Genomic DNA, 20,163 nt, shown 5'->3' on the forward strand with positions numbered 1-20,163 from the left:
GCCAAAGAAGGAGGGTAATGTTTTTCGAGTGTATGTAATTTCGGAGTGTCCATTTAGTATTTATCAATGGTAGCAACTATTAACTTTTAAAAATTCAATTATTTCTTACGTACTGGTCACTAACTGTCACTTGTTCTTTTATTTGACAGCTCTGAAATTTAAAACAAATAATGACAATTAAAATTACTCTTCTCGGATATTCGAACAATATCAGGGTCTCTCATCTTCGCATAAATAGAAATAAAGCCTCGATTTTGTCTTACGAAGTTTTGAAGCTTGCCTTTGCGTGCTAAAGAATTGATTGTCAGAAATTCTCAATTTTTTTTCTAAATTATTATGGTCCTCTGCCATTATTTGATTTTAGTCGATTAATTAGAAATTGTATAAGATTTGTACAAAATTATTTGAATTAAATTATTAGGATGTAATTTGCTACATAAAGTAGCGTCGAAATTAAAATGTGATTTTTTAGTATTGTTTGGAGTTATTTTAAGTATAATTTTGGCGTAGTTATTATTCTGTATTATTTAAATTAGCGGATTTTTGTCAGATGGTGCAAAAGCATTGTTAAATGATGAAATGAAAACCTATTTTTTATTGTACTTAGATTTAAATTAGTCGTAAAATAAATATATTAAAATGTAACGTTACCTTTTAACCAGCCGAAGAAATGTGAACCAAATATTTTATATGGATATTACTAACAAAATGTATATTCCCAATTAAAGTTATATAAGTATTGCACTGTTAACGCATCCGCAATAAATGTGCCTTATTCGTACAAAATGTGAAATAATTTGTAACCGCGATGAATGTCAAAAAATATGTAAAAAAAAACTATTTTGTTACCAAATATTATGTATTTATTATCTTAGATTAATATAATGATTCAAAATGGCGCATTCGTCTTCATTTTATTACAAATGAAAGGAAATGAATGCATCGGAATGTAAAGTGCCAAAGTGTAACCAAAGGAGTTTAGTTATTTTAAGGTATTATTAAGATTTAGTAAATATGTTTGGATATTTATTAAAATCTATTAAAGTTGACGAACGTCGAAACAGTTTTTTTATTTTACCGTGGACATTACGTTTCGCTTTTTCTTTTTTACAGGGGCTTACCTAACTAATAAATACTGGCTCTTTAAGTCCATGCCTACCTACTTTCCACTGGTACTTACTTTCCATACAATACCTATAATGGATAGATATCAAAATTAAAATACCCATATTCTCACAATCATTTATTTTTGTACTTATGTCTTTATAATTCAAAAGAGGAATTAAATTCTCGTCACATTGTGGACGTAGACGCTTATCACTTTTTTATTAAAATGTCAAAACGCGTAAAGGAACGTAGAATGTCATTGACATACGTCGCTATAGTCATAATGTGATTTTCAAATTGCAATAAAAAGACTGTATATACAAAAAAATACAATAATTTATCTACATCAAAAAGAAGGAGTACTGCATATGTTGCGGTAGCCTCTCAATCTGTGGCGTTCTGAAGTGGGACGCTTCACCAACCGTGTACGTCATAACGTGGTTGACAGTCGCAGAGCCGGGCTCATCTCCGCGAATGACGGACACCTTCGAAGACACAGTCTCCTCCATTTCCTCCCCTACTAACTCCGGCTCTGGTTCAACATAATCCTCCAACGGGTAGATAAAAGAAACGGGTTCGACGGTACAGTAGGGAGAAAAGTCTTGAGGGCCGTAAGACACGGTCTCGTAGAAGTTAGGGCGCTTGCTGACTGGAGGACTGTAGTAGTTCGGCACGGGTGAAGGGATCTGAGTCTCGTAAGGGTAGTAGTGGCTGTGGCTAGGGTACGAGTCGACGTGGTGATGGTGGTTCATTGCTGGCTGTGTAGGCAACACCTGGTCCTTGTGCGACATTTCCGGGTATTGGACAGTATACACGTAGTAACTGTCGTTGTCTTGATCGTGACATTGCTCCTCCTTTCGGGTGACGTTCTTCATTTCGATGGCGTCTTTCAACATCTCATTCATGTCGTTAGCTTGTTCGTTTGCTTTGATTGCTAATTCAGATAAGATTTCAGTGTCGGGCCTGTAGTCTACTCCGTATTTATCGGCGATTTCTTGAGCTGTCATCATCTTTTCGATGCAAATGCTTTGGTATTCGGTGCTGGCTTTGATGTGGTTCAGCAGTCTGTTGATCATTTTCGTGCTGGCCATCGGTGTGTCTGCTGACCGCTTGCCGCGGTTGGTTTCAGGTGCTACTTCCTGATCGTATGAACTCATCGCATAAGAGAGGAGGTTAGTCATCTCCTTTTGTAAAGCGTAAGTGATCTGTTGAGCAATTGCCTTCATTTCTTCAATTTTTTCTTCGTCAGTTTTGTCCGAGTCGTTAATGTGAGACATCATGGCTACGGAAGATGTGGGGAGTATTTGGGAGTCAGGAATGAGGAAAAAGTCTATCCAGTCATTCGGGACGGCGTTGAACTCCTTTACAGTATCATCTTTGGCTTCCGTATCATTGTTATAGCTCCCTGCATCGCCGCTGTGTGCAAATTCTTCAGTACTGGTTTCATTTGCGTTCGTGAACGCACCCTAAAATTTACAAAGTCTTATTATTTGAAAATACAATTCATATTCATTTGTCACATTGAAGATACACGAGCTTCAACAATGTCGTGTTATTTAAATATTGAATTGGTATAGTTTTTGGAGCAGAGAAGAATAAAATACTGTGTAAACAATTACCTGGATGACCAAGGCGACGATAATGTACGAGAGAGCCATGGCGGACAGTGTACCTGCAGTCCTACCCTCCTTACATTTATATATTACACTATCAATTGTTAAGAAAGAGTTTTGAAATTTTATTAATAAAATTATGAACCTTAGATAGGACATGTTTTGTACGTTTGGGCAATAATGAAACATGCTTTTTAACTTTTTTCTTTACGCGCTTTGGAAATACCACCTACTGTGCAAATTTTCTTTTGAAATTAAGATTAAGCAAATCCAAAGCCGCAATCCTCTTTGCTACACTCCCAGTCGACATAGATCGAACGCTTCTTGTGCGTTTTTTTTTGTGTAAGCATGTCCATCAATAAAATAAAATATTAAAGTTATAGTAATAGGTATGTATAGCTTTAAGTATATATATTTTTTCAAGTGAAGTTTGTCAATAATGTCGATTAATAATAAACGAACACCATTACAGATACACCATTTAAAAATGAAAACAAATAAGTAATTAATATATTCGTTTAATAAATAATACATTACATCGTTAGAAGTACACCTACAACAAAGTTTAATCACTATCTACATATGTCTGTACAACTTTATGTTATGTCGAGTACCCTGATATTTGGTATGTGGCGGGGTAAGTTGTAGGCGTAGGCGGGTAAGACGCAGGTGCCGGGGCGTAAGTAACAGGCGCAGGATACGTAGCAGGAGCTGGCGCGTAAGTTGTGGAAGTGTGGGGACAAGTCGTTGGCGGGGAGTAAGATGTAGTTGGGGGGTAAGTCGCAGGCGGGGGGTAAGTCGTTGGTGGAGGCGAGTAAGTTGCAGGAGGAGGGGGGTAAGACGTCGGCGGTGCCGTGTACGATGTGGGGGGTGCCGAGTATGAAGCTGGATATGATGTCGGCGGTGCCGGATAGGACGTTGGCGGAGCGGGATAGGACGTCGGCGGAGGGGTGTAAGAAGCAGGTGGTGGGGGGTAACTTGTTGGCGGTGGGGGGTAACTTGTTGGCGGCGGGGGGTAAGACGTCGAGGGCGGCGGGTAAGTCGTTGAAGTCGGGGGGTAAGTTGCCGGCGTCGACGGCGGGGGGTAAGTCGCAGGCGGTGGTGGATATGGAGCAGGTATTTGAGAATATGTAGGTGTTGGAGTACTTGGGGGTGGATAGCTATAAGACGGCGGGGTTTGTGGGCATGGGGGACAAGTGTATTCGTAACTGTACGACACAGGAGGCGGATATTCAGGCTGTGTGGTTTCATACGAATAGTAAGTGTTGGACGCTGGTTGGCTTGGAGGTGGTTGATGCGTCACGTATATGACTTGGGGGTAAGTGTATGAGGGGGTCTCGCTGGTAGTGGTCGTTGTCGTTGTGGGGTATTCTGTGGAGGTAGCTGGTGTGGTTGTGGTTGTTGTGCTCGCTAGTGCGGGTAGAGCCTTGGAGAGGAGGGGTGCTGGAATGAGAAAGAGGTTATATAATAGTTTGATTTTGGAAACAATTACATATGATAGCTTAAATGTTTTACGTTGATCATAGGCAATGATTACAATTCTGTAAACCGGTATAAAGTATGTTTTTAAATTTTATATGCTCTCTAAAATGGATGAATACATGAAAACTTTTTATTATACACTTCATTTTACACTTTCGTAACTACGATAAGTCGGCATAGTCATTGCTCTTGCGAATTACACAATACACTCATTTCTTTTAATCACTTGCAATACTGCTGTATCAACATATAATTTCTGCGATCGACCAATTAACAGCATTCCACTGAAAATAACTTGTCAGCTTAAATCAAACAATGACCTTGATCATTGAAACTTGAGGTGACACACGTAATTAAACAATGAGGTCCAATACTGAGAACTGAATTAATTAAGAACTTATTTATTATTATTGGCCGCATTTCAGGCACTTTTATGCGTTACAGTGATGCCTCTAGGTGCATGGTTATAATTTCATTCTTATTGAGAAGAACGGGAATAAAACAATATGCAAAATACAATATATTATAAATAGACTTAATAAATAACATTTTCCTCCTCTCTCTTACTTTTGTTGTGCCCGACAGGGTCCATAATGAGCTGTTAACCTTGTTATAATTTACCACCTATGTACCATATGGTATGCAATTAAGATTTGATTTGATGCATGTCCATGTATCTATGTACGATGTTGATATTCAGAATGTAATTATCGGAAAAGGTTAATACTTACACGAAGAATACAAAGTGCTTATCATTTGATTCATTCTCTCGTTGAGGGCAGCCATCTGAAATAAAATATGTAGGTTGTTTACTTTTTTGCTCAAATTTCTACATTTAATACTCGATCTCAAAGTTGACAAATAGAGCTTCTAACTGCAAATAACCCATTTTAGAACGTATGTAATATAATATTTAGTTTAGTTCCTAGATACTCCTAATTTTAGATGATGAAGATTAACTTTGTTTTTCCCAATAAATGAATAATTTCCAAATGTAATATAAACAATCGATCTAAATTTATACTGACGGTTTAAAAATTATACCATGTGTGTGGAGTCCAGTCAATTCTTAACCATGAGCTTGCGAGAGGGGTCGCGAGTCGAACATTGCACAGTATCGGCGTGCGTAAACCATTATCAAATATATTTTTTTTATTATGCATTAACTTTAACCTTTTTAGAATATTAAAAAAGATATCTTAATTTTAAAAATAATTGAAAAAAAAAATACAAATACAAATACTAAAGATTATTCAAAATTAAACAGACGGATACACGTATTAAAATCAATTAGCAAATAAATCTCCTTACCTGTGATTGTTGTGCATTTTGACAGCTAGTTGAAGCGTAAGCAAGCCCGATCGACAACGCGCTCAACTTTATTAAAAGTCGAAACATACTTAGTTCATTTGTTTTACTATTCCAAAACAAAATGACTGTCGCTCGGTAATCACTACTTCTGTGGGAGGTGAACTATGATATTTAAGTAGTCTCTGATACCTAATCAGAGTTCATTCGTGATGAATCTTAAGATCTGGTGATAAGACTGCTTGTGATAAGCAGCGTTCGGAGCGCGTGAGGATAAGGGATCCCGATTAATAGGAAATAAAATATACTTCGGTACGAAGTAAAGTATACAGGGGCATGTATACATGAGATGAGATTCAAGTTTAATGCTCAAATTTAATCAAGCTTCTTTTGAATGCACGGATCTTCGAGTAGCTGAGGTCACCCATAACGTGTCGTGTCGCAGATTTGATCCCCGCCTCGGTCAAACGTTAGTGTGATCCACGAATGTTCGTCCTCAGTCTGGGTGTCTTTTTGCACGTGATTTGAATGTTTGTGAAACCTTCGCACTTAATATTAAAGTCCACAGTGCGGGATACGTTAAATAAAAGACATTCCTCCGTTTCCTGCTAAAAGAAAGCTACTTGCATAAAAGAAAAGGCAACTCCATTCATAAATATGTAGCAATTAGTTTTCATATAATGGTCACGTACGAGTAAATAAAACAATCTAAAACAATAACATTATATTTAGCAATGAGACATTTTATTAAACTAATTCTGGGAATCATCTTGTGAATGTGCTGACGCTAATATTTAAACATTAATTATTTTATGCATAGTTTTAGAACAACAATAAGTGAACGTTAAAAGATCGGTGACATTATAGTATCAATCGACTAATTTTGAAGCTGCAAATGCTATACAGAAGATAATACTAGCTGAATATAAGTAAAATAAATTAATTCGTGTTTTGCTATTTCTATGTTCAGTCAAACCAGCTTACACCTTTTTCAACTCTTAACTGACAAAAAGAACACAACATCTTCCTACTCCATATACCTTTCAACATCAACATCATCAATCAAAGAAGGTTTCACCTCAACTTCCATTCTTCCTGCCTTGGCTTTGTGATACATGATCTCGGCTCCTAACATGACCACGGATAGGAAAGCTCCAAATACAGTGAGGGCTAGTAAAGGAGCGATGTCCCCTAACTTGACTCTTTCAGCTAGGAGGGATGCGCGGCAGGGAGGGTGCGGGATCCGTAGTCGGGAGACCAGGCGCTTGCTCAAACCAGTCTCGACCAGCCATCCTCCAGCCGAGCGGAGTACTTGAGTCCATTGACCGTTCTTAGTTGTTGTTACCCAACTAAGTGTCTGGAAGAGTAACGATTGATGTTTTACTAGAAAGTTAAACTTAGTTAATGCTTATATACGTATTTGGCGCAAAAAGTTTTGTTGTGTGTAAAGGGATTTCAAAATAATTAATAGATAACGATGACTTTTGACCTGCTGTTCGAAGGTAGTAATCCAAAATTTGGCTGTATTTACCTCGTCCTATTTCCCCCATTTTTAATCGGTTGTTTTAAAAGGTTCCGGTTCTTAATTGTTTAGCTTTAACAAAATATATTATGTAATGAACATTGGTCTAAGTAATAGATCATCCACGAGTTAACTTTGGACACTGTGTCCAAGTAACTGTCTCTACAAAAACTCATAGAGATACATACAAAGCCTCGCATCATAGGAGGAGGAATAAGTCGTCGCCTATTGAAGACTTGCTTCGCTTTAGAAGAGCCAGAATAGTATGATATAAAGATCTTACTTCAGGAATAGTATCAACATGCTGCAGCTTGCAGATATGGTCGTCGCTGAAGGTCTTGAAGTGCGGGTATATCTGGTTGTACTCGGTGTGGAAGGCGGTGTTCCCTTGTTGGATAAGCTCGACGCCGCGGGACAAGTCTTGGTAGAACTTTGAAGTTTTTTTCTTCTTTTTAAGGTATTCTAGGTCTTCCCAATTTGTTTCCACCTAGTGCAATGTTTTGATTGTAATGAGTTACTGGCAATAATCCTATTCAAGTATCTCACAAAGCTAACCTAGAATAAAGGTCACAGCATCCCACCTTTTGGGGTTTCGACCCCCGCATATGATAAATAGTCGTGTCATCCAGATATGATAGATCTCGTTTCCAAGTTTGCATGTTTATGTGAATGAAATACACCCAACCAACCGCAAAGATATAAAGCTGCAATACTTTTTTGGCCTTCCAAGTTAAGACAAGGTATTGGTTCTTATCTCGCGAGAGATGATACCATTGTATACCATTGTAGAAGAATATTTCAATAAATTTTACCATACTTACATCAAAGAACAAATACCGCATATAATCATAATCCTCCGATCCTATCGCATACTTCGAGTCTGCGAGTGCCCTCAAGGAATCCGGTCCGCCTCGGCCGGTGCTCATGAGAGCTGACACGATGGCTGACGTGTAGTACGCGTGTACCAACATGGCGCTAACTGAGAGGACGGTGAACGCGAAGCGACCTGATGCGCTCTCTGGGACTGCGCTCGCGTCTGAAACCACGACTCGAATAATTCGTACCTGTGCTTTGGCATATTTGGGATCCGATCAAAGGATAAAAAGCGCAGTGTTTGCAATTTAAGTGATTTGATTTTTGGTCTTTCGCGCGTTGTTAACTCGTACACCTGCGCTGTTTAAAGGCCTTAGATTAGCATACAATTACATACACTTTTTCTAATCAAGTCAAGTCAAGCATGCGACGGCGATCTAGAAGTGACCTACTTAGAGGACTTAATACGAAACTATATTTTGTTTCTAGCCTACCTCGTCCCACTGCTAGGCAGAAGTAACGTCCCACTCATGTTCTTCTAAACTCATAACATTAGATTTTGTTGTTTAACTACCTTGTTGTAACCAAGTCGTGAGCACAGTATAGAACGCTCCATCCTTCTCTAGCGGCGTCTTGGCTGTGAACCTCTCGACCAGAGCCAGCACCGCCATGATGGCCAAGCACGACCACCACACGCCAGGTGAGAACGGCTCCAAGAACATGTTACTGGCACTCTCGCGCTCCGCTAGGTATGTGAAGCCGACGCTGGTGAGGCAAAAATGTAGTTGACTTTTTGTTGAATGATCGTAAGCCATCATTTTTTTTCTAATTATGGATTGGGTGTTTTGAATTTGGCAGTATTATACATTAAGCACTGCCACGTTAAACTGGCCATTGTCTTTATGTGTACTATCCAAAAAAAATAAAGAGTATACAAACATTTTTAAGGTACTTTAAATTGAACGTATTTATCATTTTGATTGAGAAATTGTTGACAAAATCAATATTACTACTTATATATTACATAGTACTACATTGACTGTCAGGTTTACAAGTCACCGGATAGCTTTTTTTATCTTCCTTCTAAACTTTTACCTAAAAGGCCAAATCGGTACAACATAATCAAGGTCAAAGGTCCTGGCGAGCAGGATGCGCAGAATAGCCCCTGAGAGGTCAGCAGTCCCCTCGGACACCATCAGGTACATGCTGTCGTTGTTCACCATCGTCGCCCACAGCTCGTTCTCTATCAGGATGTCTCTGAAATAGGTGGCAATGTTAAGGTACCTGCACTCCTTTAAGTTGGATAGTCAAAACAGAGGAAAATATACACGGTGATTTTTTAGTCGTCTTACAAAAGGAGCCCAGTTCATCAATTACAATCTTACGTTTAAAGCTGGTAGTAGTCTCCTAGACCCACATGCTGCTTCAAACACATCTATGGTTGGAGTTATACAGTACACTAATGGCGTAAGGCGATGGCATGGCGCATTGCGTTATGGGCGCCGAAACGGTATAACTGTAAGTACTGTAACTTTCCCATCACTCTTTCTTCTTAAATTTTGTATGTAAACGTTTGTTATGAACTACGCTTTTTTACTACTTTTGCTGGTAATAAGAACTAACCTGGCATTTACAGCTTCTATGAGTAACATGGAGGTGCTATAGCCGCTCCGAATGCCAGGGTCCTGGTCGGATATCGACTCGTCAACTAGAAAGTCCACAAATGTACCATCGTATTTCTCACTCGAATAATGTCCTATCTGAAAAAGGCCATTGATTTATTTATTTATTTTTAATATCGGCTTTTGCACTAAGGAAATTACTTAATCCTTGTGTCGCTTGGGTCACCCCTTACCCATTACAAATTATCTAAGTTTGTCGTAGTAGATACATCTGGTTTCTGACATTATTCGATGCGTAATTAGGATAGAGTGTTAGATATACCCTATGATCGTTACTTGTATTGTCAAGCGTCAAAGAGAGCATGCAGACCGTGATCAATGCTAGAACCTTCTTGTTATGGCATGAGGAATGAGCCAATTATGCCCATGTGGGACGTCTAGATTCTTCTGATATTTAAAATTATTTATTTGCATACTGGAGTCGCTATTCTCCAAGGATATTCCTTTAAGTCGAGTCTTCTTAAGATCCTTTCTCTATCATGCGTCAACACGAAACCTGTCGAGCTGGCCCAATATGCCCAGCGGTGGGCAGACACTCCGTCCCGTGGGTGTACATACACGTCATCGATAGCTATTGATGTTATTGGTTTGGTTATATCTGAAAGAGGATTCGTTACCTATAGTTTTTTGAAGTGATTGTAGATTTTTATTTGGTACTACATAATATTAGGAACATAAGATTAAAACAAAAAAGATTTGACCAAAAAATATGCCCGGGTAGTTCGTGACGATTAAGGACTCCATTTGGGACATAAACTAGTCGGGTAATCCCGATTCATGCACGTGAGTAGTAGTTCAGTTTACTAAACTGTTGCACCATTGAATACCTATGTACAATAAGTAATAAACTAATCACACTCAATTCGTCACCTGAATGCATAATAAATTGCTGATTAAAATGAGTATCTCTTTAAATATTACCGCTTGCGTTACCACTCGTGCTGTTGTGATTCTTCCATTGAAGGTAAGCTACATCAGCATCATATCGTACAGATCGAAGTTCCTCCGGGATATATTCACCAAGTATCAGCCATTTATAATTCGCCATGAAATGTGTCTCCTTTAACTAAAATAGAAATTAAAATCTATTTACTAAAATTTATTAAAATCGGGATATTGGCATCATGCAACATTGTCATATATGGAGCTATTAAATGCATTAGTTAATATGAGGGTATATTGTAGATTTTTTTTTAATTTTAAAAACCTGCCACAATAACCCACATGACAAAATCCTCTTTAGTAGAATTGCAGAATTTAAGATGTAGTAATTTTCCCAACATCAAATAAATAAACAAACGATGTTAAGAACCCAACCAAACCAAAGTTCAATGCGCTTTCATTTGAGGTTGAATTATATTTCCAGCCTATATTTCGCTACTTTCACCCTCAAATTTTTAAAGGGCTCGACCGAGTTTCGTCTTACATAGGAGTTACAGAATACGAGGGGTACTTTTGGAAGAATCCTCATAGGATCAAAATAGGACAGCTATATCATAATGTAATTATTAACCTTTTTGAACATGAAGGAGTCATCATTTCCAACCAAGTATAGAACCCCCTGCAGATATCCATGTCGTTCATAATCAAGTATGCCTGGATCGCAAGAGAATGTAGCGCTTAACCCATGATGTGATATTTCACCAATTATTCTTATTTGCTCTGAAACCATTACCAGATAAATCAGAATTATGAACTACTTATTTAAAATATTCTACGGCAGTGATAGATACGCTAAAGGTCAATTCACACGACAGCGTCTTTTCAATACTTACAAGTTATTTTGAGTCTTATTCACCAGAGCAAAAAAGTTTACAGTCATTTGAAAACTGCGAGGCAGTGAGGCTGCATGAGTCTGCAGCGAGCTTACGACGGATATAATTAAAATAACCTTTTGAGGGTATTTCTATTTAACTGATATAGTAGTAATCCTTTCTTTAAACGGATTTTAAGCTTAAGGTATTAATTTAATTAAGAACGTGGAACATACGAATAAAAACCAAAAAATTTGGCCTAGAAACCTAATAAAAATAACATTGTACGAGTCGTTATTTATTATCTATAAGATAATAACATCATACCTTTAGGGGGCCAACATGCCAGCACTATAATGCTACTCACTACTTTGTATTTAAAGAATTCCGCCACTGCCTGGACCCACATGCTTTCAATAAAACCTTTTCAGAGCACACCCCTTTGAGTGGTCTGTATTATTTATAGGGGATGCGAAACACACGGTTTCTTGGTGTGTACATCCATACACAAAATAGTTAAAGTGGGCCTATTCTTATTCTGACTTGTTACAAACAATAACACATTAGTATGCACTGAATATTACTCGCGACAACCAATCTTTGAATCGTCCTGGCAGAGGCTTATACTATAAATCATACAATGAACAAAAATATACATTTTATACTAAGTAATCTGTTTTTAAATAATTGTCAAAGAATTTTTGAAGTACTATTTTATAAGACTTCTTAGTCAAAAATAAATAACTGCACTTACACACTAAGTAATCGCCCTGCAAAAAGGCTACATACAATGTTCAATGTTTCTCACAATATGCAATCGATTAGTCAAACACAACGTAAGTTTTGCTGTGTAAGTGAAATACCTTGACGTTTATTTCTGTTTGTTTATCATTTCGACTGTACCCGCCTCATACGAAATGCATTCGCTACAATTTGGGCGTTACGTCAAATTACAGGTATCTGGGAAATAGCCGGCCGCGGTAACAACCGCCTTTGTGACTCATACATTGAAACCACTGATTTGTTGCGCCAGTGTATTTATTTATACCTAAACATTAATAAATAAAATTAAACTAACATTGTTTGTTTAACAAATTAATAGTATTTATAAGCGCAGGAACACGGTGGAGGTGGTGGGGGTAGTTCCAGGGGTTTTGGTTCCAAAGTGATGGGCACTGGCGGGGCCACCATGTATGCGGTCATGGGGAAGCCGGGAGGTGGGGGTGGGGGACAGCATGGAGGCGCAGGAGGTGCGGGGGGGACCAGCGAGATCATAATAGGGGCTGGAGCTGGAGGCGCGGGTGGAGGCGCCAAGGGTGGAGGAGCTGCCTGGTAACACGGCGCTGCTGGGGGAGCGGGGAGGTAGACAGGGGCTGGTGCGGGAGCTGGCAGCAGGAGAGGCGCTGGTGGTGGAGCTGCAGGAGGGGCCATGAACACCATGGGAGCAGGCGCGGGGGCGAGGCACGGGGCTGGCGGCGGGGGCGCGGGCAAGCAGACTGGCGCTGGGGCCGGAGCCGGCAGGTACAACGGTGTTGGCGGAGGTGGCGGGGGCAGGGCCAGGGGAGCGGGTGCTGGAGCCAGCAGAATCGGAGGTAGGGCAGCGGCGCACGGGGGCGGAGGAGGTGCGCATGGCGGGGGCGCAGCAGGCATCAGCATGATGGTCGGGGGCGGCGGCGGGAGCTCGCATAACTTCTTATCTTTATCTGAAATCAAGAAAATTTATTTTAAGATTTTTGTATGAGAAGATCCTGTTAAAACAAGAATTGAATATTCACAAAATATGGATTTGGAAAAAAGATAGTTTAAAAAGTTAAGCTACTTACCGCATAATTTAGTCGCAAGAAGTGGCTTCAATATCCTGTGAGAGAAAAATGTTACATTATTTATAGCTATGATGGAAATGTATCAATTTATCAGTATATTGATGATACATCGAGAGGTACTTACGAAGCCAGCACTGATTTCTTGCATTCTTTCATCTCTTTGAGCGCCTCGAGCTGTTAAGTAAACAAATATTAAATTCAATGTCATCATTGTTAATTGTTTGGCACGTCCGGAAACAAGTTAAGTACACATAATATAATTTGTCGAAATGTTTTTACAGAGATTCTTATTACAATCTTAATGACAGAGCGCCAGCGAGAACTACAAACTAAGCGATTATAGCTCATTGTTACTTATTTCGTGATTCATTTGTTTTCCGAATTCAAATTTGTGTCCCATACTCAATTCACTTCTTTTTCTATTTCTGGAGAAGGCATGATTGTATACTGCCACAGCCACTAAATACAAAAAATATAGTTTATTTCCTTTTTAGTAATCTCATAATATCAAAACAAACCGTACCACACACAGATCTTTCTCACAGCAGGCGTTAACGTAGCATGCTGAGACCAGCACGAGAGCTATGGAGGACCAAAATACCTTTTGACCCCCCATGTTTACCACAGTAAGAAAATCGAACAAACTATAGAAAAAAATAAAAGTCTATGCGTATTTAAGGAGGTGCTTTTGACATCTATTATTATATACGTGGTTATCGTTATATATACTATCTATATTTATGTAAGCCTTAAGTAAAACCTCCTTTCTGATATTAAGTACGTGTTGATAGACGGTTACTGAAAGTATGCATTGTTATCTTGTTGGTAATAGAAGAGATAAATGACAGTTATTTAACGTTACGTTCGGTTGAATAGTTTTCGCAATGAGACTTAGTCATAGGTATGTAATAGGTTGCGGGTTTGAACTATTTGTTACTTAATTAATACTAAAAAAAAAGAAATTACGTTCCATTATTTGTGTTCTTTGAAATACTTTATCATAGTTACAAATGTAGAAATGTTGGAAACGGACAATGTGCCAAACAATAACTAGCATTTCCATTAAGTACATAGTCTATTGTTAAGTAAATAATGTTTCACTGAGAAAAAAATTATATCTTTATTTTTTATGTTCATTTATAATCATAAAATGCCAAGATTATGTGATGGTAACAAATATGAACTTGGTCCTGCCCGCCATTAACAGCACACACATCTCGAAGATAACAGCGGTATATCCACGAAACTGAACCACAGACCTCGTCTTCTACATTCATCAGCGCTGATCAAATCTCTAAAACATTTTTGTATAAGGGGCAAGTGGAAAAAGACTCCTAATTGGTAATTTAGCAAGATATTACATTTATCAGTCATACCTGAGCTTGAGTGACTTAGTTTGCGAGCAGTCTGCAAAAGCCTTCCCATTTTGGCTTCGACTGTAGGAAGCGGAAAAGCATTCCGGTGATTTTAGTAAGAAGCCGGCACACCCTTTCCACTTCTAAAAAACGAAGGAACGGAGTCCATGCCAAGACCCAGGAAGTAAAAGAGGATTTTCTCCAAGTCACATAAAAGTAAGAATGACATGAGGATCGACGAATACGGAACAACTCATCTCAATAACTGAACTACAATTAGAAAAGCAGACAGATTAGAATTTCCTTGTACGCTTCTTTGTTTATTGTTGTTTCGAGCATTTGTATATTTGTTGTTGCAAAACAATCATTTCCGAGGACGTGTTTAATCTAATCGGAGATTGTGCGATGGAGACAATGGTGTTTTCGATACAACTCTCTTTATATATCGGTTCCGAATTAAGTGAGGGTTTAAACGAAACAGTTACTGTTCCAAGATGGTAGGATTAAGAGTGAACTGTGCAAGTAATTGTAATGTTCTTGTGTTTTTGGCAATATACGTAAGTATTTGTTTTTTTTTTTATTATTTATGTATAGTGAATTCCGTGAGATTTGAAAGCAGGAATAATTTCGACGTAGTACTTTTACGTGAAGGTGGCAATGCATCAATTGATTAGTGATTCTTACTAAGACCATTAACTAGGTGCTTCTTTAAGTCTCCAAAAATATCTATCAGCTAAAAAATAGACTTAAGAGGGTAGATATGCTAACCTCCATATCGAAAGTAATCTTAATCATTGAATATTTTCAATATAATTTACATCAAAAGTTTAGCGCCTAAATTGAGCATTTTATTTATGTTATCTTCGTTATAGTGCTTAATAACAATTACTGCAAACTACCATTGAGAAAATGCATGTTTTATTTTGAACTGCATTAGCATAGAATTTTTAAACGATAATAATCTTTTTGAACATAATTTTTCCCCTTGACAGGTTTCATCATCCTACGGATTAAACGTGGGTTTCATAGCAGGCGACTTGAAGCGCCTCAGCCCGCTCGTCATCAAGAAGTTCTCCCAGAACTCGCCCGTCTTCATCAACACCAAGCAAGACAGCCAGCACGTACGCTCAATGATAGACCAAGCCACAGACAAAGCTCCAGTTAAAAAACGGTCCATTCAACCGATCCCTCCTCTAAAGATCTCGCCGAAGCACCGAAGATCTATCGGTTCTATACCCAAATTGCCCTATGTTCCTCTTCTTCTTCCGTGGATACCAAAACATCCTCTCTTACCCCTGTTCCCTTCCTGGCTGCCCCCTCCCACTCCTGGCCCGTTACCCGTAATCCCCCCTTTAGCTAAGGTCAGTACCCTCAGTTACCTTGAACGGCGTAACTCAGAAATCCTGAACAAATTGTATGAACTGAGGAACAGAGGATCCCTCACCAGTTCGGAATACATGAACTTTAAGAAACTATTGTTTAAATAGAGGTTAAATGGAATTAGGAATTGTTGTAAACGTTGTTGTGATATAAAATAATGTTTTTAATACGAATGCCAATTATTTATATTTTTATTTAATTAAATAATAAGATAATACGGTTATTGTTTTATTGTATTAACATATCTCCAATTGTTTCTCACTGTAGCCAAAAGAAGAATGGTTAAATTTTCGTGGGTACAGCTTTATAGCATTCCATTAAAACTAATACCTACATATAGTTGAGAGACAAAATATTCTATAGATATAGATAAAATCCTATCTACTTTAGCTTGCAAGATTGAGTTTTTATACTTGAGTAAAGACATTTTTACCCGTAGGTAATTTCCGTGGTTTTGAATTGAACAAAACAAGAAGAGAAAAACATTTAATGATACACAGACCAGACATTCATCAAAAAAGTACAATCCTTTATTCATACTTAACACTAATAAATAATATTTACATCTTAAACTTCTTCTTTCTTCATCTTATTTAAGTTTAGAGTTCTTAGATTTGTCCACTAAAGCGTTGAGTCCTCGCACGAACACGTCTTTGATCTTCGCCAGGTAGGAGATGAGGGGGTACGTGAAGGGCCTGTCCTCGGCTCGGCACGTGAAGCAGGGCTCTGGCTTCAATGGCCGCAGGAGAGACTTCTTTAGCAGGATACTGCCCTGGAGAGGAAAAAGAAAATGAAATCGTTACTATACCATTTGAGGTATATTTATCTAATTGTGATGGCAAATACTGATGGCTATGAATTAATTTCTATTTCTGGTTAGTAATTAGTATGTATGTAGGTATGCAGGTTAGTAAAGAGACAAATGTATTCTTAATTCTCTTCTCTTAGCTTTAGACAGGATTATCAATCTACCCGCATTATAGCGGAGAAAAACAATTAACACTACCATGGTCACAAAAGTACTTCAAGAAAAAGATTACAGAATCCATATCTATACCGCAAACAACTTTGCCCAATCTCACACAAACAAAGTATGAAACAAATGAATATCCAAACCTCTACAGCAGTCAGTACAGTCACAGCGAGGAGTGTCCACAAGACAAATCTTTCCAACTTCATCTTCGTAGTATTTCTTGGCGGCTAGGAACAACACTAGGCTGACGGCATAGCAGGAACTGTACAACCAGATCATGTCTGTTGTCTCATAAACACACGTATAGCAGATAACGTGTGTCAGGATCTTGATACTTTGTTGATAGCGTGCTTATTTGACCTCTTTGGAAAAAGGCGTGTGGTGGATTGTGGGGTAGCTGTGATTTTGGGTTTAGTGGGATTATTTTTTTGTAGATTGTAAATGTTTAAGATTTTCTTTTAAGTTGTCAAAACTAGGTTGTTTTCTTTTTGTGAGCATTTTGGACTAAAACTTAGTTGACAGACAGCTGAATGCTATTTTATTTATTAGTTATGTTGAGAAAAAAAAATACGGAATCGTAACACTCTTTCCTATTCTAAGATTAAAGCAGTTTATCTTTGTCCATTATTGTTGTGCAGGAAAAGACAGAAATAGGTTTGTGTCTAATATTTTTGAAATATCTAACTGAGAAACTAAATAGATTTTTTTTTTATACCCATCATATCGTACAGAGCTAGTTTAGTCATGTCTAAATCAAATCTGTCCAGAAACACGTTACAGATAGTCACCCTACTTTCCTCAGTTTCTGCTGAGTCCACATCTCGTTTGTACCGCTGCAATACGTGCTCGCTCGCAGTTATGTGCGGCCGCGAAATGTCGTGACTGTGGCTAGCGGCGGATATGTGTCGGTACGTGGCGATAGCATTCATGCTGGTTCGTATCAAACGATAAGTGATTCAATAACTATTACTTTAATCTATACAAAATTGAGGGTATGGGGGTGTATTCTGAAAATGTCATTGGGTGACTTTTATCAGCTGTTGGAGACAGATTGTTTTCAGAGCGCGTTGTGGAGCAGCATTTCTTTTCCGCAATAATTGTATCTGTCTTACTTTCAGGGGTGGAAGGATCGCGGTAGATTGGTGTATAATTAATATTAAAAAGTACAGTGTAGTGTGGTGATAATTGTTTTGATTGATTGCAGTGTGTGATATAAGAAAACCTGTAAATGAGAGAAATCTGTCGCTTTTTCATTATTTTTTTAACAAAGGACATTGATCAAAATCGTATCCCTTAATTCCACATTTTGTTCTGATCGTAATATCTATTGGTGACCTATTTTTGTCACTTCATTTTTCCTATTTCAAATTTCTATGAGGAAATCATACTTAAATTATATACTTATTACTTTTCCAGGTTAACTACACAGCCGGCGCGCCCCCACCGCTGCGCTTGCACATCGAGTGCTCCGATGAAAGGGTAAGGTATACCCAAATTTTTATAAGAACATACTTTTCTTTCAATGCGAATATAACCTAATTACCGTTGCATTAGGTTTGATAACTGTGTAATATTTGTCGGTTTTTGGTATAGTTTCATGTGTTGTCTCACTTCGCAAAGCACAAAGCACTTGGGAGACACAATCAAGCATGAGTCGAATGTAGTGCTCTCTTCAATAACCCCCTGTCAAAAATACCACTTCATTCAATATCAGTCCAACAAACAAACCTCATCTTAAACTTCAATAAAGCTATTCCCATATTTTCAAGCAAGCAATTTACTATACATAAGCTTACAATTTCAGGTCGACTCATACCAATCATCAGAATACAGCACAAACTCTCGCTTCGACGTCAACTCATTCTGTGACCTGATAAACAAGGCTTTCCCAAAAGCAATCAAAGATGGAAAATTTATCCTCATTGATCCAAACGATCAGTCTGGATACAGTGACACACAAGCACCGATATCCATCGCCCCTCCCAAGAGTTTCAGACCAGGATTACAGATACCGAAAATACCAGTCCCAAAACTACGAGTTCCATCGTTAAATGTTCCAACATTACGAGAAAATTTGAGCCCTTTAAGTAGAACTCCACCAAGGATAGGATCCCCGATGACGTTTTCTTCGATAATGAGGGTCGGTGAAGACTCCAGTGCTGAGAGGATGGAGAGGTTCAAGAAGGGAATCCAGAAGATGCTGCACGTCGTGAAGGTGATGGGCCAGATCGACCAGTACCTGTCGGAGAGGACTCGGATCATTGTTGATAAACTCACCAAGACTTTTGCTGAATAGATTTGTAATGAGAATTTACTTGTGTGTCATTTCTTAGATCTGATTTAGATACACATTTTGATTCGATTTCCTAGGTAACCTAACAGTCCTCTCAATTGAATTGCTTTGGAAGCATATAAGTGCAATACTTGCATTATGTATTATAGATTACCTATAGTTAAAATGTTTACCAGTTTCGTGGGCTTAGGCATTTATATTTCACGTACTAAATATGTGTGAGTCCTCTGTGTCAGTTTAAACGAAAATAAGTGACCCAAAAATAATCTAAAGATAGGCTAAAGTAATTACATATTAAATATCTTTATTTCTACCAAAACGTTGAAAGAAACCGGAAAATTAGAAAAAAAATGTTCTGTTTTCTTATCAAAAGTTGTTTACATAAATAATACATAAGTATATGGTATACTATATTCACAGAATCCCTATGAATCATATTTGCCTTAAACGGTACTCGTATTGGGGTTTGATAACTAGTTTACTATAGAAATGTGGTAACTGGCAGAAACATACTCTTCAATGAAGCATCACAGCATTCACAGCATCCTTAGTCCAGGATTCTACTTTCAAACGATTTCACATTGAAAATTGAGACTTATTGTATTTACCATCTTGATTATTTTCCATTTTTAAGTAATTATACAAAAATGCATTTATACCAAAAAAGAATTTTCAATAATTTGTAGTTATAACTTTCTTATTTTGATAATAAGCAACGTCACTTGTAAGCAACATTGCGTTTTGAAAAGGAAAGGCGCTTTTCAATATTTATGAGGGCGCAAAAATCTTATACCTATGATTTTAATTTATTTTCCTTGTTATACTTATTGATACTTTATATGTATATGTAGTTATATCGTGGAATTCGTTACAAGTAATAATAATATTGCATTGTCAATCAAATTGCAGCTTATTCGGAAACCGGGAAGTGAGTCGAATTTAAAATTCTCATTGCGGCCAAATCTGGCTGAGCCAACCGAGGTGTAATAAAATTGTATTACTGGTGGTACATAAACATTGTTTTAATATTTCCTTTTTATATTAACACTAGCTGTTGC

At 38.0% G+C, this 20,163-nt stretch overlaps 6 protein-coding genes across 6 annotated transcripts; 2 read left to right on the forward strand and 4 right to left on the reverse strand.

The window, feature by feature from the left end:
• Positions 1–1,414: 1,414 nt before the first annotated feature.
• LOC113502970 lies at positions 1,415–3,030 on the reverse strand. The gene is made up of 2 exons (XM_026884748.1): positions 2,727–3,030; positions 1,415–2,573 (listed from the first exon to the last, which is right to left on the reverse strand). Exons 1-2 carry the CDS (start codon positions 2,907–2,909, stop codon positions 1,449–1,451), a joined length of 1,308 nt encoding a protein of 435 aa, XP_026740549.1. The 5' UTR covers positions 2,910–3,030; the 3' UTR covers positions 1,415–1,448.
• Positions 3,031–3,321: 291 nt separating this feature from the next.
• Positions 3,322–5,898, reverse strand: LOC113503133 (extensin-like). Its single transcript, XM_026884952.1, has 3 exons — positions 5,514–5,898; positions 4,934–4,988; positions 3,322–4,163 (listed from the first exon to the last, which is right to left on the reverse strand). Exons 1-3 carry the CDS (start codon positions 5,598–5,600, stop codon positions 3,322–3,324), a joined length of 984 nt encoding a protein of 327 aa, XP_026740753.1. The 5' UTR covers positions 5,601–5,898.
• A 495-nt stretch (positions 5,899–6,393) lies between these two features.
• On the reverse strand, positions 6,394–11,745 carry LOC113503134 (ionotropic receptor 75a-like). Its single transcript, XM_026884953.1, has 9 exons — positions 11,609–11,745; positions 11,041–11,189; positions 9,944–10,144; positions 9,469–9,605; positions 8,941–9,102; positions 8,420–8,610; positions 7,854–8,068; positions 7,316–7,519; positions 6,394–6,867 (listed from the first exon to the last, which is right to left on the reverse strand). The coding sequence occupies exons 1-9, from the start codon at positions 11,688–11,690 to the stop codon at positions 6,538–6,540; spliced, it is 1,671 nt and encodes a 556-aa protein (XP_026740754.1). The 5' UTR covers positions 11,691–11,745; the 3' UTR covers positions 6,394–6,537.
• Positions 11,746–11,867: 122 nt separating this feature from the next.
• Positions 11,868–14,202, reverse strand: LOC113503005 (leucine-rich repeat extensin-like protein 3). Its single transcript, XM_026884789.1, has 4 exons — positions 13,628–14,202; positions 13,229–13,278; positions 13,105–13,139; positions 11,868–12,984 (listed from the first exon to the last, which is right to left on the reverse strand). The coding sequence occupies exons 1-4, from the start codon at positions 13,718–13,720 to the stop codon at positions 12,377–12,379; spliced, it is 786 nt and encodes a 261-aa protein (XP_026740590.1). The 5' UTR covers positions 13,721–14,202; the 3' UTR covers positions 11,868–12,376.
• Positions 14,203–14,436: 234 nt separating this feature from the next.
• LOC113503007 lies at positions 14,437–16,013 on the forward strand. The gene is made up of 2 exons (XM_026884791.1): positions 14,437–15,016; positions 15,452–16,013. The coding sequence occupies exons 1-2, from the start codon at positions 14,954–14,956 to the stop codon at positions 15,944–15,946; spliced, it is 558 nt and encodes a 185-aa protein (XP_026740592.1). The 5' UTR covers positions 14,437–14,953; the 3' UTR covers positions 15,947–16,013.
• A 1,603-nt stretch (positions 16,014–17,616) lies between these two features.
• LOC113503006 lies at positions 17,617–19,122 on the forward strand. Its single transcript, XM_026884790.1, has 3 exons — positions 17,617–17,745; positions 18,229–18,291; positions 18,617–19,122. The coding sequence occupies exons 1-3, from the start codon at positions 17,713–17,715 to the stop codon at positions 19,106–19,108; spliced, it is 588 nt and encodes a 195-aa protein (XP_026740591.1). The 5' UTR covers positions 17,617–17,712; the 3' UTR covers positions 19,109–19,122.
• The last annotated feature ends 1,041 nt before the right edge of the window (positions 19,123–20,163 follow it).

The sequence above is a fragment of the Trichoplusia ni genome, chromosome 18 (genome assembly GCF_003590095.1).
Source record: "Trichoplusia ni isolate ovarian cell line Hi5 chromosome 18, tn1, whole genome shotgun sequence".
Taxonomy (NCBI): Eukaryota; Metazoa; Arthropoda; class Insecta; order Lepidoptera; family Noctuidae; genus Trichoplusia; species Trichoplusia ni.

What these genes read in the sequence shown, in the direction of transcription:
- LOC113503007 (XM_026884791.1), top strand. Translation starts at nt 14,954, where the DNA reads ATGGTAGGATTAAGAGTGAACTGTGCAAGTAATTGTAATGTTCTTGTG. An exon ending in TTGTGTTTTTGGCAATATAC is followed by an intron (nt 15,017 to 15,451) that starts GTAAGTATTTGT and finishes TCCCCTTGACAG; the next exon opens with GTTTCATCATCCTACGGATT.
- LOC113502970 (XM_026884748.1), bottom strand. Translation starts at nt 2,909, where the DNA reads ATGTTTCATTATTGCCCAAACGTACAAAACATGTCCTATCTAAGGTTC. An exon ending in TCGTCGCCTTGGTCATCCAG is followed by an intron (nt 2,574 to 2,726) that starts GTAATTGTTTAC and finishes TGTAAATTTTAG; the next exon opens with GGTGCGTTCACGAACGCAAA.
- LOC113503134 (XM_026884953.1), bottom strand. Translation starts at nt 11,690, where the DNA reads ATGTGGGTCCAGGCAGTGGCGGAATTCTTTAAATACAAAGTAGTGAGT. An exon ending in GGCATGTTGGCCCCCTAAAG is followed by an intron (nt 11,190 to 11,608) that starts GTATGATGTTAT and finishes TAATGGTTTCAG; the next exon opens with AGCAAATAAGAATAATTGGT. An exon ending in ATAGAAGCTGTAAATGCCAG is followed by an intron (nt 9,103 to 9,468) that starts GTTAGTTCTTAT and finishes CACCTATTTCAG; the next exon opens with AGACATCCTGATAGAGAACG.
- LOC113503133 (XM_026884952.1), bottom strand. Translation starts at nt 5,600, where the DNA reads ATGTTTCGACTTTTAATAAAGTTGAGCGCGTTGTCGATCGGGCTTGCT. An exon ending in AAAATGCACAACAATCACAG is followed by an intron (nt 4,989 to 5,513) that starts GTAAGGAGATTT and finishes ATTTTATTTCAG; the next exon opens with ATGGCTGCCCTCAACGAGAG. An exon ending in AAGCACTTTGTATTCTTCGT is followed by an intron (nt 4,164 to 4,933) that starts GTAAGTATTAAC and finishes TTCTCATTCCAG; the next exon opens with CACCCCTCCTCTCCAAGGCT.
- LOC113503006 (XM_026884790.1), top strand. Translation starts at nt 17,713, where the DNA reads ATGTGTCGGTACGTGGCGATAGCATTCATGCTG. An exon ending in TGGCGATAGCATTCATGCTG is followed by an intron (nt 17,746 to 18,228) that starts GTTCGTATCAAA and finishes TTACTTTTCCAG; the next exon opens with GTTAACTACACAGCCGGCGC. An exon ending in TCGAGTGCTCCGATGAAAGG is followed by an intron (nt 18,292 to 18,616) that starts GTAAGGTATACC and finishes TTACAATTTCAG; the next exon opens with GTCGACTCATACCAATCATC.
- LOC113503005 (XM_026884789.1), bottom strand. Translation starts at nt 13,720, where the DNA reads ATGGGGGGTCAAAAGGTATTTTGGTCCTCCATAGCTCTCGTGCTGGTC. An exon ending in GTGAGAAAGATCTGTGTGTG is followed by an intron (nt 13,279 to 13,627) that starts GTACGGTTTGTT and finishes TTTACTTAACAG; the next exon opens with CTCGAGGCGCTCAAAGAGAT. An exon ending in AAGAAATCAGTGCTGGCTTC is followed by an intron (nt 13,140 to 13,228) that starts GTAAGTACCTCT and finishes TTTCTCTCACAG; the next exon opens with GATATTGAAGCCACTTCTTG.